Here is a 13,828-nt window from a genome sequence, read left to right on the forward strand (position 1 = left end):
GTACTATCTGGAAGGAGAGGTATAGCCTCAAATACCTATATTACAAGGAAAACAGGTTGAAAATTAAACAGCTAATTTTATTAAGTTAAAAATATTAGTCAAGACTTCCGGCAAGATGAAGGCATAGATGGAAGCACCGTACCTCCACGTACAACCAAGATTAGAACAACAACAATTTAGAGGCAGAATAACACCCAGAACTGACAGAGAATTTATCTGAATGGAAGTCGGACAGCCAAGAAGTTGAAGTAGACCCATTCATCCAGACCAGTAGGAAGGGCGGAGACGAGCGGCTGGGCGCGGGTCTCGGCGCTCAGAGAACAGGGAGAACTGGGCACATAAGGCAACCAGGAGTGTGTAAGGCATCTGGGGTGCACAGGATCATAGCGGGTGGACCCTGAGTACACAAGCGGACCCTGGCAGACCCAGTGAGGCGGTGATTGTGGACCGGGGCAGAGAGCGCAACCCAGGATCCCAGGGAAGGGACTGAGGTACCAGGAGAATGGAGCTACCGCCATTGTTCCCTCCCCCTCCCGCCCCCACCCCCACCCCAACCCCCATCCCCACCCCACCCCCACATACGTCACAGTCTGGCGACTGGGGTGCCCAGCCCGGTGAATGCCTAAGGCTCTGCCCCTCACCATAACAGGAGTGACCAGACCCACCCCCCCCCGCAAAAGAGAGAGAGAGAGAGAGAGAGAGAGAGAGATGTCTCAAACAGAAAAACAGATCAATGCCCCAGGACTCATCTTTTTGAGTGACTAAGAGATAGCCAATCTAACAGATGCACAGTTCAAAACACTGGTGTTCAGGAAGCTCACAGAATTGGTTGATTTTGGGTGCAAATTAGATGAAAAAATGCAGGTTACCATAAAAGAGATGAAGGAAGATGCACGGAGAACTAATAGTGATGGGAAGGAAACTGGGACTCAGAACAATAGAGTGGACCAGAAGGAAGAAAAAAACAACCAAGCAGGAAAGAATGAAGAAATAAGAATTCAAAAAAATGAGGAGAAGCTTAGGAACCTCCAGGACATCTTTAAACATTCCAACATCTGAATTATAGGGGTACCAGAAGGGGAAGAGGAAAAGCAACAGATTGAACATGTATTTGAACAAATAATAAAGGAGAACTTCCCCATTCTGGCAAAGGAAATAGACTTCCAGGAAATCCAGGAAGCTCAGAGAGTCCCAAAGAAGTTGGACCCAAGAAGAAACACACCAAGGCACATCATAATTACATTAGCCAAGGTAAAAACGAAGGAGAGAATCCTAGAAGCAGCAAGAGATAAGGGGACAGTCACTTACAAAGGAGTTCCCATCAGACTGTCAGCTGATTTCTCAAAAGAGACCTTATAGGCAAGAAGGGGCTGGAAAGAAGTATTCCAAGTCATGAAAGGCAAGGACCTACATCCCAGATTACTCTATCCAGCATAGCTTTCATTTAGAATGGAAGGGCAGTTAAAGTGCTTCTCAGATAAGGTCAAGTTAAAGGAGTTCATCATCACCAAGTCCTTATTATGTGAAATGTTAAAGGGACTTATCTAAGAAAAGAAGATAAAGAAAAAACATGTATAGTAAAAGGACAGCAAACTCACAATTATTAACAACCACACCTAAAGCAAAACCAAAAGAAACTAAGCAAACAACTAGAACAGCAACAGAATCACAGAAATGGAGATTACATGGAGGGTTAGCAGCAGGGGGGTGGGAGGAGGAGAGAGGGGGAAAAGGTACAGAGAATAAGTAGCATAGATTGTAGGTTGAAAATAGATAGGGGGAGGGTACGAATAGTATGGGAAATGTAGAAGCTAAAGAACTTATAAGTATGACACATGGACATGACTAAAAGGGGGGATATGGGTGGGAAAGGGTGTACAGGGTGGAGGGGAGTAAAGGGGGGAATGGGACAACTGTAATAGCATAATCAATAAAATATTAAAAATATTAGTCAAAAGATTGTAGAAGAAAGAAAACTATAAAGGTTATGTGAAAGACAAAATACACTGTACAATTAAGGAGATGGTTTTATTCAGGTTATTGCAATTATGTGAATATTCCTTAATGAGGCAAGTAAACAAGGGAATTATAGATAAGTCTTATGGGAGTTATGAGGAAGAACGGAGGTGGATCTTCTCTAAGGATATGATGCTTTGCAAGTTAACCAGAGCACAAAAGGGTGGGAACATAGGTCTCAGATAATGTTCAACATTGTCAGAAAGAAGAGAAACCAATAGAATACAAAAGAATTATATAAGAGAGTGGACCATGCATAGGGAAAGCTCTATTTTTTAAAAAGATTTTATTTATTTATCCTTAGAGAGAGGGGAAGCTGGCCTACAACACAGGCATTTGCCCTGACTGGGAATCAAACCAACAACCTTTGTGGTTCATAGGCTGGCACTTAATCCACTGAGCTATAACAGCCAGGGTTCTGCTTTTAAGCATATACTCACAGATGTACACTAGGAGACATATACAATTTTGTTAACTGCAACTGTTGCTAAAGGTGAAAAGACTAGAAAGTGCATAGTCATAGAGTGGACTCTTACATAGCAGTTAAAATGAATGAACTAATTTATAGTTATCAACATGAGAAGATTTAGAAAACATGTAAAGTGAAAAATGCAAGTGTGAAAAAAGTTGATATCATTTATCAGAGGTAATACTATCTGTTCTGTATGGATACATATATATTTATAAAAGCATACACAGGAAGGTATATACGAATCTTGGGTAATTTTTGGAGAGGAAAGGAGAAAGGAAGGGAGGGAGAAAATGTGAGGGAGTGGAGCTGTAGTTGTATCACTAACATTAAATTTCTTTAAAGAAAAAGACCTAGAGCAAGTAGCAAGGTGTTTACAAAAGTGTTAAATTAATCACTTCCTAGCTGTATGATCTTGGGCAAATTACTTAATCTTTATGAGCCCCAATTTCTTCATTAGTAAAATGGTGTAATAATTGTACATATGAGTCATGGAGTTGTTCTGAAGATTAAGTGAGGTAATATATACAATTTTTTTTGTATAGTAACCACATAAGTACTCCCTAAATCATAGCTGTTATTATTGCTGGAAAGAAGGTGTCAAAAACTTTCATTCAGCTGTGAGTCACTAAGGGCAGATGGCAAAATGTGCATTCCACAGGGAGAAGACATGTGGAGCTTCAGAGCAGAAGCATCTCTAGCGAGAGTACCTTGCTGAGTGTGCCCTGGGGCAGAGAGCACAGGACTGAAGTGTTGCCTTCTTCTTGTGTTGCTCTGTTGGGCACCATGTCTGTCTCCCTTGAAGCATTTGTACGAGTTTGTGTTTGGTAGGGTAGTGGTTAGTGAATTCCCTTCTCTGGCACAAGGCACTGTATGATCTGGGTTCTTCAAAGCTATAATCCTAAATTTCTAGGATGACGCCTCCAGACAGTGCTCCGCTGTCTTCCGAGCTACTGCCTTGTGAAGAGCAGGACAATAGTGGAGTGTGTAATCCAGGCACTGGCAGAGTTGGTGAAGAAGTCACTATTGTCCTCTCAGCCTTGACACACATCTGGAAGGATAACTGATTTCTTCTATCAGTGGCTTTGTAGCCCTGTCCTTCTCACGATAGGAAGATGTGATAAAGTCCTATGGGCTCTCCCTATCGCCTACTCCGTTCTAATAGCAAAATATAGTCCATTGAACAAGGCTCAAAAAGTTATGGAAACACCACAGGGATACTTTAAGTAGCATCTCAGAAACAGGCTGTGGAGTAACTTGTTGCTACTACCCTTACCAGAGAGAGCAGAAGTTGGCTTTATCTCTTCCTGTTTATTTAATCATCAGCTATAGCCTATTGACCTTTGATACCCTGTGCCCTCAAAAGACTTCTCCTTGCCATCGGATAAAAACCACAGTGGTATTCATTTTAAACTCCAGTACAAATGCATTTATGTTAATAATATAAATGTATTTTTAGAGGTAGCATTATTGGTAAGCTATTTGTAAGAACTTTTAGGGCAAAAGTGCCTGTCAGTCTCTTCCAGTCTAGTCCAGTATTTTTTTTTCCTCAAAGTCTGTGTCCCCAGTCTTTCTGTCCCAGTCAGCCTATGCTTGTCCTAAGAAAACTAGCTGCCCATAAATCTGCCACCTAGTTGATTCTTCCTCTCCTGCTTCGGCCCCATACCTAATGCCCCACACTTAAGACTTTCAAGTCTTAGGAATTGAGATTTCATACCTTTTGCCCTCTCCTCCAAGGGTGGTGATCCAAGCATGTCCTGCCAGCCAGTTAGTTGTCTGCAGCTCAATGTCCCAGAGTTCCTGTTTCCTTGAGTTTTCCATCAGACCTTGGAATGTGAGCACATGAAAGTGATTGTGTGTATGAGTGTGTTTTTGTGGCAGTAATAGGGGTAGGAAGACGTAAAATTGTGAATGACTTCAGTGAAAATGTTCATGAGTGATGTTACTTATACAAACTTGAGAACTAACATAGAGAAAGGAAATCGAGTTTTTTGTATAAACTGAATTTACGAGATTTACTTATTCTTCATGGCCAGTTTTACCATATGCAGAGTGATAACCGTACATGTTGTCAATATGGGTCAGATGAAATTGATTGTAAGCTATATTTATCTACAATGTGACATTATGTTCAGCTATGCTCACACTTGTGTTGATTATCTACTATGGTTTCCTACCCATGTATTCTGCTCACACAGAAAAAAGATCAGGAAATGTGACTCTAATATTTCTGCAATATGGTCCCTCCTCTCTTTTGTTTCTTTTTTTGAGAGGGAGACAGACAGACAGACAGAAAGACAGACATTTTTTTGTTGTTCCGCTCATTTATGCATTTCTTGGCCAGCTCCTGTATGTGCCCCAACTGGGGACCAAACTCACAACCTTAGCACTTTGGGACGCTGCTGCTACCTGGCCAGGGCCTCCTCTCTTTTCTTTTGGCATGTGTTGGGTAGCTAAATTACAGAGGTCACTGTGGTTGTAAAATACAAGAAGAGAAAGCATATGTAATAAAAGGTGTAATTTTCCTAAAGCCGTATAAAACTGTTCCTCAGTACTCAGCATATATAGCTTATATTTACAGTGTGTGCTTTTTCTCTATTCTATTTACCACCTTTGATTCCTGGGAGATTAAATCTGCACAAGCGTAGATACACACTAATATGATGAACTTTAAAATGTTATTTTCCTTCCTTTATCATCAATGATTATCATTTAAAGTTGTTATGAAAGCTTTGTGACAGAGGTTATACTAAAATTGAAAGTATACGAACTTACTGAAAATCATGTAAAAATTAGCTATGTTTCTAATGTGGTTTCTCAGATTGATTAATTTATGCAATTGAATTGTTCTTCTGTCTTGTAAACATACATTCACACTTTGCAAACTTGCACACCTGCAAAGTAAAGTGTGGTGGTATTTGTGATATTATCATTGTTTCATCAAGAATGATAACTCAGGTTACTTTTGAAATCTCACTCTATAGGCCATTATATATCACCTTCCTCTTTTAATACAGCAGAAATTGATGCCATAAAGGTCTTAAAGGTCAAAAGTGTCTTAAATTTAGTAATAATAATTTTGAACACCTTGGCATTTATGACCTGTTGTTGCATTAATTTAGAAACAGTTTGAAGGTATTATAAAGTTTAACACTGAATGAAAGCACTCCCCCCAAAGATACACGTATCAGTTTGAATGTGGTGAATTTTTTTTTCTTTAGAGATATATGTATCTTTTTAAAACTTACTTTTCTTTGGGTTGAAACTATGACAAGGGTATGCCCTTATAGGTTTCAAGTCTGTATTTTAACAAGTGTTACAGAAATCATGGAATAGCTTCTGTTTCTCGCTATTTCTTTTTCTTTCCTTCTATCTTTCATTATTCCATTATACCCTCCCTTTGGCATTTATAAGCACTATCATGTAACCAGAACCACATTAGATACTAGGGATTCTGAAATGAAAGGGTACGGTCAGTCTCTGCTCTTAAGAGACTAAGTGTAGTTGGTGAGAAAGAAGAATAAAAACCTAATTACAGTATTGGTTGTGGAGTGGTCAGGAAAGTCTGCCTGGAGTAGGTGATGACTGAGCTGTAAAGATGAGTGAGAGAGGACATGGAGATGAAATTGATTTTATTTGGAATATTAATGGTTCGGGACTGTGATAGCTTTCTTTATACCAGAAATGGCAGACTAGAGAACCCCAGGGTTCCATCCCTTCATTAAAGCAACTAATGAGCTGGCAAAAACTGTCAGAATCAACTGTAGAACTCTGGAATCTAGTTGAAAACTAACAACAACCAGGGGAAAGCTTAATGAGGAAGCTGCTACATTGCAGCAAGAGAGTTCTCTGGTGTTGTAAATTGTCTATCTATCTACCCTTCTCCACAGACCAGATGGGAGGTGGCCATGAAAAGAGAAGCCTGTACTCCCGGTGCAGGTTGCCAAGTACCTGAGGGGGCAATACAGACCCTCTTCTCAAAGAATTGTGGTTGTGCATTTTGATCTGGGTGATGGCTCCCTGAAGGACTGGTACACAAGGACTGGCCTCTGTTTAACCCAACTCAGAGCATTCTCAGGTTTGGGGCAGCCTCCCCAGTGGCATTTGATAAAAGTACTTAAAGGCAAGAGTATGGGCTATAGCAGCCTGGGACAACAGACAGGTCAAGCAAGGGAAATCAAAAAGCCTGGGAATAAACAGTTTTGGAAAGGAGATATGTGGGCAGTGAGGGCTTTTAAAAGCTCCCGTGTAAATCAGGGAATCAACAAGGCCATGCATATGTCCAATATATGCTCAGAAAAAGCCTAATCTTCAGAAAAGATCCTAAACTTCCGCCTCTGGCTGACCTTCAGGTTCTGCACAAGCAGGAAGTAAAAGTGAAGACAATGTTGCAAATGACCTGGCTAAGCACTGAAAGGAGTGTCCCAACACAGAGGCAATCTTCAAAGACTGGAAGAGGTTTTTTTTTCTCCTCACCTGAAGACATTTTTTTTCACTGCTTTTTTAGAGAGAGAGGAAGGGAGAGAAAAATTGATACAAGAAAGAAGCATTGATTGGTTGCCTCCTGTACATGCCTCTACCTGGGATCATACAGGTCTAGACTGGGGAGTGAATCCTAAACCAAGCACATGCCCTGACAGTGAATTGAACCAGCAACCCTTCGGTTATAGGACAATGCTATGACCAGCTGAGCCATTCCGGCCAGGGCAAAGAGTGGGAGAGTTTTAAAAATTCTTTTTAAAAATATATTTTGAAGTTTCAAGGGTTTATAGATATAGTCTTAAAACACTAACTGACCACTAAGCCTATGGAACACAGACTTCAGTGGCGACATATGATGAAGAATAAAAAAACTTTACAAAAATAATTTAGAAAAGCAAGTAAAATAATAACAGTCCCAAACAAACAGAAACAACAAACAAAAATTGAGTTAATTTTTGTGCTTGGATTGGCCAAAAAGTTCGCTTCATTTTTTTTTTGTAAAATAAAAGACACATTTTTCATTTTCACCAATCACTTTATTGATTGGGATATTTTGAATATGTTGTGTATCTCCCATGTGGTATATTGATTGTTCTCAGTTAATGTCTTGATTTGATCGTGATCAACTTCAACTGGTCTGCCTGACCATGGAGCATCATCATCCAGTGAGAACTCTCCAGCACCAAATTTTACAAACCACTTTTGACATGTTTGATCAGTTGCAGCACCTTCTCCATACACTGCACAAATCTTTTCTTTGCATTTCACTTGCATGTTTACTTTTCTTGAAATAATAAAGCATACTAGACCAAAAATGTTGTGTGTTTTATTCCATTTTCAATATTAAAATGGCTACACAAAAATTCACCAATTTTGATCAGTTTTTAAAAAATACATGCTGACATGACAGCTGTCACAATATACTCTAACAAAATTGTTTAGAATGAAGTTAAAGACAACTAAGCACTATTAGAGCCATCATACGGAAAATAACAAACAAACTTTTTGGCCAGCCCAATATATGGGCTGAGGTAATAGTTCACCTTCATTCTTTTACAAATGGATATCCAGTTATCTCAGAGCCATTTGTTGAAGAGACTATTCCTTCCCCATTGAGTAGTCTTGTCACCCTTGTTAAAAATTAATTGATCATAGGTACATAGGTTTATTTATAGACTCTCAATTCTATGCATGTATATCTGTTAATTACTCTTTAAATATTTGGTAGAATTTACCAGTGAAGCTGTTTGGTCCTGGGCTTTTCTATGTTGGCAGGTTTTTGATTACTGATTAAATCTCTGTACATTTTATAGGCCTGTTCAGATTTTCTATTTCTGCCTGAATCTATTTGGTTAGTTTGTGTGTTTTCAGGAATTTGTCTGTTTCATCTAGGTATCTAATTTGTTCACATGTAATCATTCACAGTATTATCTTATAATCCTTTTTATTTCCATAAGGTCAGTAGTAAATGTCCTTTTTTCATTCCAGATTTTAGTAATTTGAATCTTTATTTTTTTCTTGAAAAATATTCTTTAAAATTTGTCAATTTTATTAATCTTCTCAAAGAACCAGTGTTTGGATTTACTTAATTTTTCATATTTTTTCCTCTTCTCTGTTTTATCACCATTCTAATTTTTATCAGTTTTTTCTTCTGCCTTGCTTTGGGCTTAGTTTTCTAAATTCATTAAGGTGGGTAGTTGCATTATTCACATAACAGTCATATGTTTCTTATTTTTATTTTTATTTTTTAAATTACTTTATTATTGTTCAATTACAGTTGTCTGCATTTTCTCCGCACCCCTCCCCCCACCCCAGCCAAACCCACCTCCCTCCCTTGCTTCCACCCTCCCCCTTGGTTTTGTCCGTGTGTCCTTTACAATACTTCCTGAAAACCCTTCTCCCCACTGTCCCCTCCCCCCACTATTGTTTTGTTTCTTCTCTTTAAATGTTGGCATTTGCAGCTATAAATTTCCTCCTGCTTTGATTGAATCACATTAATTTTGGTATGTTGTATTTTATTTTCATCAATCCGAACTTATTTTGTAATTTCCATTGTGATTTTTTCTTTGACACAATGGTTATTTAGCAGTGTTGTTTAATTTTAACATATTTGTATATTTTTTCAAGTTTCACTTTGTTGTTGATTTCCAATGTCATTCCCTGTGGTCAGAGGACATACTTAGTATGATTTTAATCTTCATAAATGTACTGACTTATTTTGTGGCCTAATGTATGGTTTATGCTGGAGAATCTTTAATGTGCACTTGAGAAAAATATGTAGTGTGCTGTTTTGGGGTTGACTATTTTGTAAATGTTTGTTAGGTCTTTTTGGTTTATAGTGTTATTCAAATCTTGTATTTCCTTATTAATCTATCAAGTCTTTCCATCAGTTATTGGAAATGGAGTATTGAAGTCTAGACTCCATTATACTATCACTCTAGAACTGCCTTTGCCTACTCTCAATTCTATGTTTGGCATATATTTTGAACTATTCTTTTGGTGCATATATAAAGTGTATATATATTTACAATTGCTATATCGATTGATTGACCTTTTTAACATTGTATAATATCCTTTTTATCTCAGCAATTTTTGTGTGAAAATCTACCTTGTCTGATATTTAGAGAGCCTCCCTAGCTGTCAATTGGTTACTGTTTGCACAGAGTAGTTCCGTTACCCATAATTCTCAGGGTATGGACCAAGGGAGGTCATTCCCAGAAGGCCTTGCGGCGGGCGTGACGCACAGCTCGTTTCTATGACGTGTCATGTGGTTGCCTGGCAAGTGTTTGTGAGGTGAGATAGTTGGCTGTGGGTTTTGTTAGGAAAGGTTTAAGGGTAGAAAAAGGCCTAAGAGGAGGCCAGGACTGGGCTAGGACTGAATTAAAACTGAACAGAAAGTTGAGGGGTACACGTATTGGTGGCCACAGCCTTTGCTGGTGGTTGCGGCAGGCACATCGTTGCCTGTGAGGCAGTCGGTCAAGTAAACTATGATGGCCTCGAATGTGGACTATGCAGAATATGCCAGCGGTTTCCGCCATGACGAGGTGATCAGTTTCATCAATAATGAAGTCCTCAGTAATGGCGGCGGCCCAGATTTCTACACTACCTTCCGCTCGCAGTCATGGAGTGAGATAGAGGACCGGCTTCAGGCTGTCCTGAATGACCCTGAGTTGCCAAGCACCATCAAGCGGGCCTGCACTTGGAGTGCGCTGACCTTGGGCATACGTGTCGGTGCTAGGCAGCGTGAGCAGCTGGTATACCGGGTTCGGCAGTTGCAGGATCGGGTGGAGGAGCTTGAGGGGGTTTCCTGGGCTCTGGCTCCCGAGTTGCAGAGGCTGCGCAAAGAGCGTGATGAGATGGCCTCACAGCTGCGCTTCACACAGGCTGCCCAGCAGCAGGCACTGAATGAACGTGATATGCTTCATGGGTGGCTGCTCCAGACTGAGACATTGGCCAAAGAGACTTTGTTGGCCCATGGAATAGTGCCTGGGCCTCGACCTGTGCAAGTCGGGGCCATGGTATGGCCTCTGAGTGAAGAGCAGCAGAGAAATGTGGGGGCCATGGGGATGCCTGGCTGTCCCTGGAGCCAGGCCATGCAACCGCTTCTGCCAGTGCCATGCCCATTTCCATTTTACCCACCATTCCCAATGGGATTCCCACCCTTGCAACCTTTGCCACCACCACCAGTATTCACGGAAGCAGTACATGCAGTAATCCCACCTAACATGCCTCCCCTGGGGAATAATCCCCCTGGCCCGTGTTCCATAGTGGGGACCCAGGAGGAGATGGCCCCACTGGGAAAACAGAGAAGCCACAGCCACAAGGAAGGTCCTGAGATCCTCCAGGATACAGTCCCCTTAGGGAACATCAACAGCCTTAGCCAACAAGATCCAGAGAGGCCCCAGAGGATGGTCAACCTGAGCGACAATAAGAATCATAGCCAGGAAGATGGTGCAGTGGGGCCACAGAGAATGGTCCCCACTGGGGATAGCTACAACCAGAGCCAAGAACAACATCTAGAGAGGCCCCACAGCATGGTTACCATGGGTGACAGGAACAAAAGCCATAGCCAAGAAAAAGATCCAGAGATGCCCCAAGGGACTGTCCCCTTGGGGGGTATCCAGAGCCAGGAAGGTGATCCAGAGAGGCCCCAGGCAAGTCACCTGAGGGGCAGTAGGAGCCTTGATGTGAAACAAAATCCAAAGAAACAACTGTCTCAGGGGCAGAGGTTTTGGCAATCAAAAGAGAGAAGAGCCTCAGCTTCCCAGCTCCGGAAGATGTCTGCCCGACGTGATTGGGACTGTCCTTGGTGCAAAATGATGAATTTCTCATGGCGCAAGGCCTGCTTTAGATGCAGGATAGTCTACATTCCTGGTGAGCTGGGAAACGTGAACCCAGGACAAACTCATTAATTTAAGGAAGGTAAGTAAGAATGGAAACACTCTAAAGAAAAAACAATTTCCTAAGACTCCCTTTTGATAAAAAAATAACTTATTTACTTCACAGAAAATTTGAAACCAAAGTTATCATAGAAAAAAATTAAATAAAATAATCCATTATTCTATTACCCAAAGTAACAACTTTTTATCATGATGGGTACACATATACAAACACATATGTATTTATATATTTTTCTTTAATTTATTTAGTTTAAATTTATTGGGGTAACATTGGTTAACAATCTTTTTTATCAAATGAACTTGAACAAAGACTGTTTTTGAGTATCACACTCTTTATTTTTTAATTTTATTTATTTACTTCTAGAGAGGGGAAGGGAGGGAGAAAGAGGGAGAGAAACATCAATGTGTGGTTGCCTCTCATGTGCCCCCTGCTGGGGACTTGGCCTGCAACCCAGGCATGTGCCCTGCCTGGGAATTGAACCAGCGACCCTTTGGTTCTCAATCCACTGAGCCACACCAGCCAGGGTGAGTATCACACTCTTTGAATAGAGGATTTCTCCTAATTGCATTTAAGTTTACAGGTGGTGGATTCTGTATGCTGATACTGATTGGCTGGCACCTAGAGACACTGAGGCCATGAAGCCTTTATTCTCCTTTCCACTCCTTTCTGTTTTCTTATTGACCCCCTTTTCCTGAAAATGTCATGTCTTTGGCTGGGAACAGCTATGTGTTTTTTAGAGTTATACACTACATTGAATTTTAGGAGGGCTGCTTTTCCTTGAAAATTCTGTTATTACTTTGTAAACTTCTGCAGCATTCATGTTTGCTTCTTGTCTTTTTCAGGTTTTACAGGTAAAGGCCTGTTTTTGTGTGTTTCTGAGTGTCACCGAGTTTGGAACTTGCTTGATAAAGAACCTGAACCTGTCCCAGGAGAAGATTTTCCAAGAGCCTAAAGAAATCACACCAACCAAGAAGAGTGAGAAGTGAGGGAAGAAGAGATACTTTGGCATTCATCGGGGGGGAAGGGGAGAACAAAATGACTTTTGTTACAATTTAATTTCTCTGTTGGGACATGGAATTAATTCATAAGATTTCAGTGTTAAATTCCACAGATAGCAAATTTGGTAAATTTCATGAAATTTGTTACACAAAATTATTCTCTAGTATGTGTTTGGAACTAGACATATATTAAATATCTGTTGCACACGTTATAACCTTATTTTGTGAGTTTGGTTAGATTCCAGAAGAGAGCATAATTTGAGATACAAAATAGATCAGAGGTGACCTCTTTGCCTTGCATGTAATACAACCTTTGGGTAAACCCAACTGAAATAATATCCAGATAGTTTTGCAGTCTTGAGAGCAACGTCAAATAGAGTTTCATGAAAGGACTTGAGTAACATAACTGCTCATCTTGTCGGTCCCAGGTGAGACAAATGAGCAGTGGCAAATATTGGGAAAGTGGCCTCACAAGAATGCAAGCAGGACTTTTCTGGTTCTGCTTATTTCCTCCTTTGAGAGGGACAGCTATCCTCTCAAGGATAGGGAGGGAGGGGGGCTTCCGTGGGGCCTTCGTTTTGTTGCCTGAAAGACCACTGGGTGACTGTGTTAAAGAAAGGCAGTGTTTGGGGGAGTGTTGGTTATATATGTAAGGCCTGAGCCTTGGCCACTTTCATCTCAAGTCCCTGTCCAGTCAAGAGCGGATGAAGAACAAAAGGAATTCCAAGGACAGATGTGGTGCTTCTCTTGGGAGGACTAACTGGATTAAAGAATAGACTGAACTGGGTGGGACAGGCACACAAGAATGTCTCTGTGCTTCTTGTCTTCCACGTGGTGTGTTCTCTATGGGCCCCCAAAGTCCGTTGGAGCCCAGGGGGTGGGAAGTTAGATCAACCTCCAGTTTGAACAAAAGATGTCATAGAGTTTGTCCTCTGAGATCTGCCCAGTTCACCAAGCTCAACCTTTGTCAGGATTTTCTGATTCTAACTAGTAATAAAGTGTGTGCATTTTCCTGCTATGTCTTCTGTGTAGTGTGTATCTCAGGGCAGGCTTGCTCATATGTTGCAACTTAAATCTGCATCTCCCTCCATCCCACTGAGGTGAAAGGTCAATCTCATTCCCTATTGAAGGGACCTGCCTCTTTCCAGAGGTTACTTAAGAATGGGAGGGAGGGGGGCTTCTGTGGGGCCTTCAATCATTTTGTGATGGTCTCTGCTACACTCGCTGTCCCAGTCCACATGGTCCCTCAAAGGTAGGCATCTCTGCTGCTCCTGGGCCTGTGGGGTATGAGAGGTGAGGTGGGGAGGAGGTTTCTGCCTAGTCTAGGAGACCTAATGCCTGGGGTCCAGCCTCCCTGTGTGAACCATCTGGCCCTGTCCTTCTCGGTAGAAATTTCCCTCATTTCCTTTTTTTTTTAAGATTTAATTTATTTATTTTTAGAGAGAGGGGAAGGGAGGGAGAA

General features: G+C 41.0%; 1 protein-coding gene across 1 annotated transcript; it reads left to right on the plus strand.

The window, feature by feature from the left end:
* Window positions 1-9,102: 9,102 nt before the first annotated feature.
* TEX13D (TEX13 family member D) lies at window positions 9,103-11,379 on the plus strand. Its single transcript, XM_036016360.1, has one exon. The coding sequence runs from the start codon at window positions 9,955-9,957 to the stop codon at window positions 11,377-11,379; it is 1,425 nt and encodes a 474-aa protein (XP_035872253.1). The 5' UTR covers window positions 9,103-9,954.
* The last annotated feature ends 2,449 nt before the right edge of the window (window positions 11,380-13,828 follow it).

Source organism: Phyllostomus discolor, chromosome X, assembly GCF_004126475.2.
Source record: "Phyllostomus discolor isolate MPI-MPIP mPhyDis1 chromosome X, mPhyDis1.pri.v3, whole genome shotgun sequence".
In the NCBI taxonomy this organism is placed as follows: domain Eukaryota; kingdom Metazoa; phylum Chordata; class Mammalia; order Chiroptera; family Phyllostomidae; genus Phyllostomus; species Phyllostomus discolor.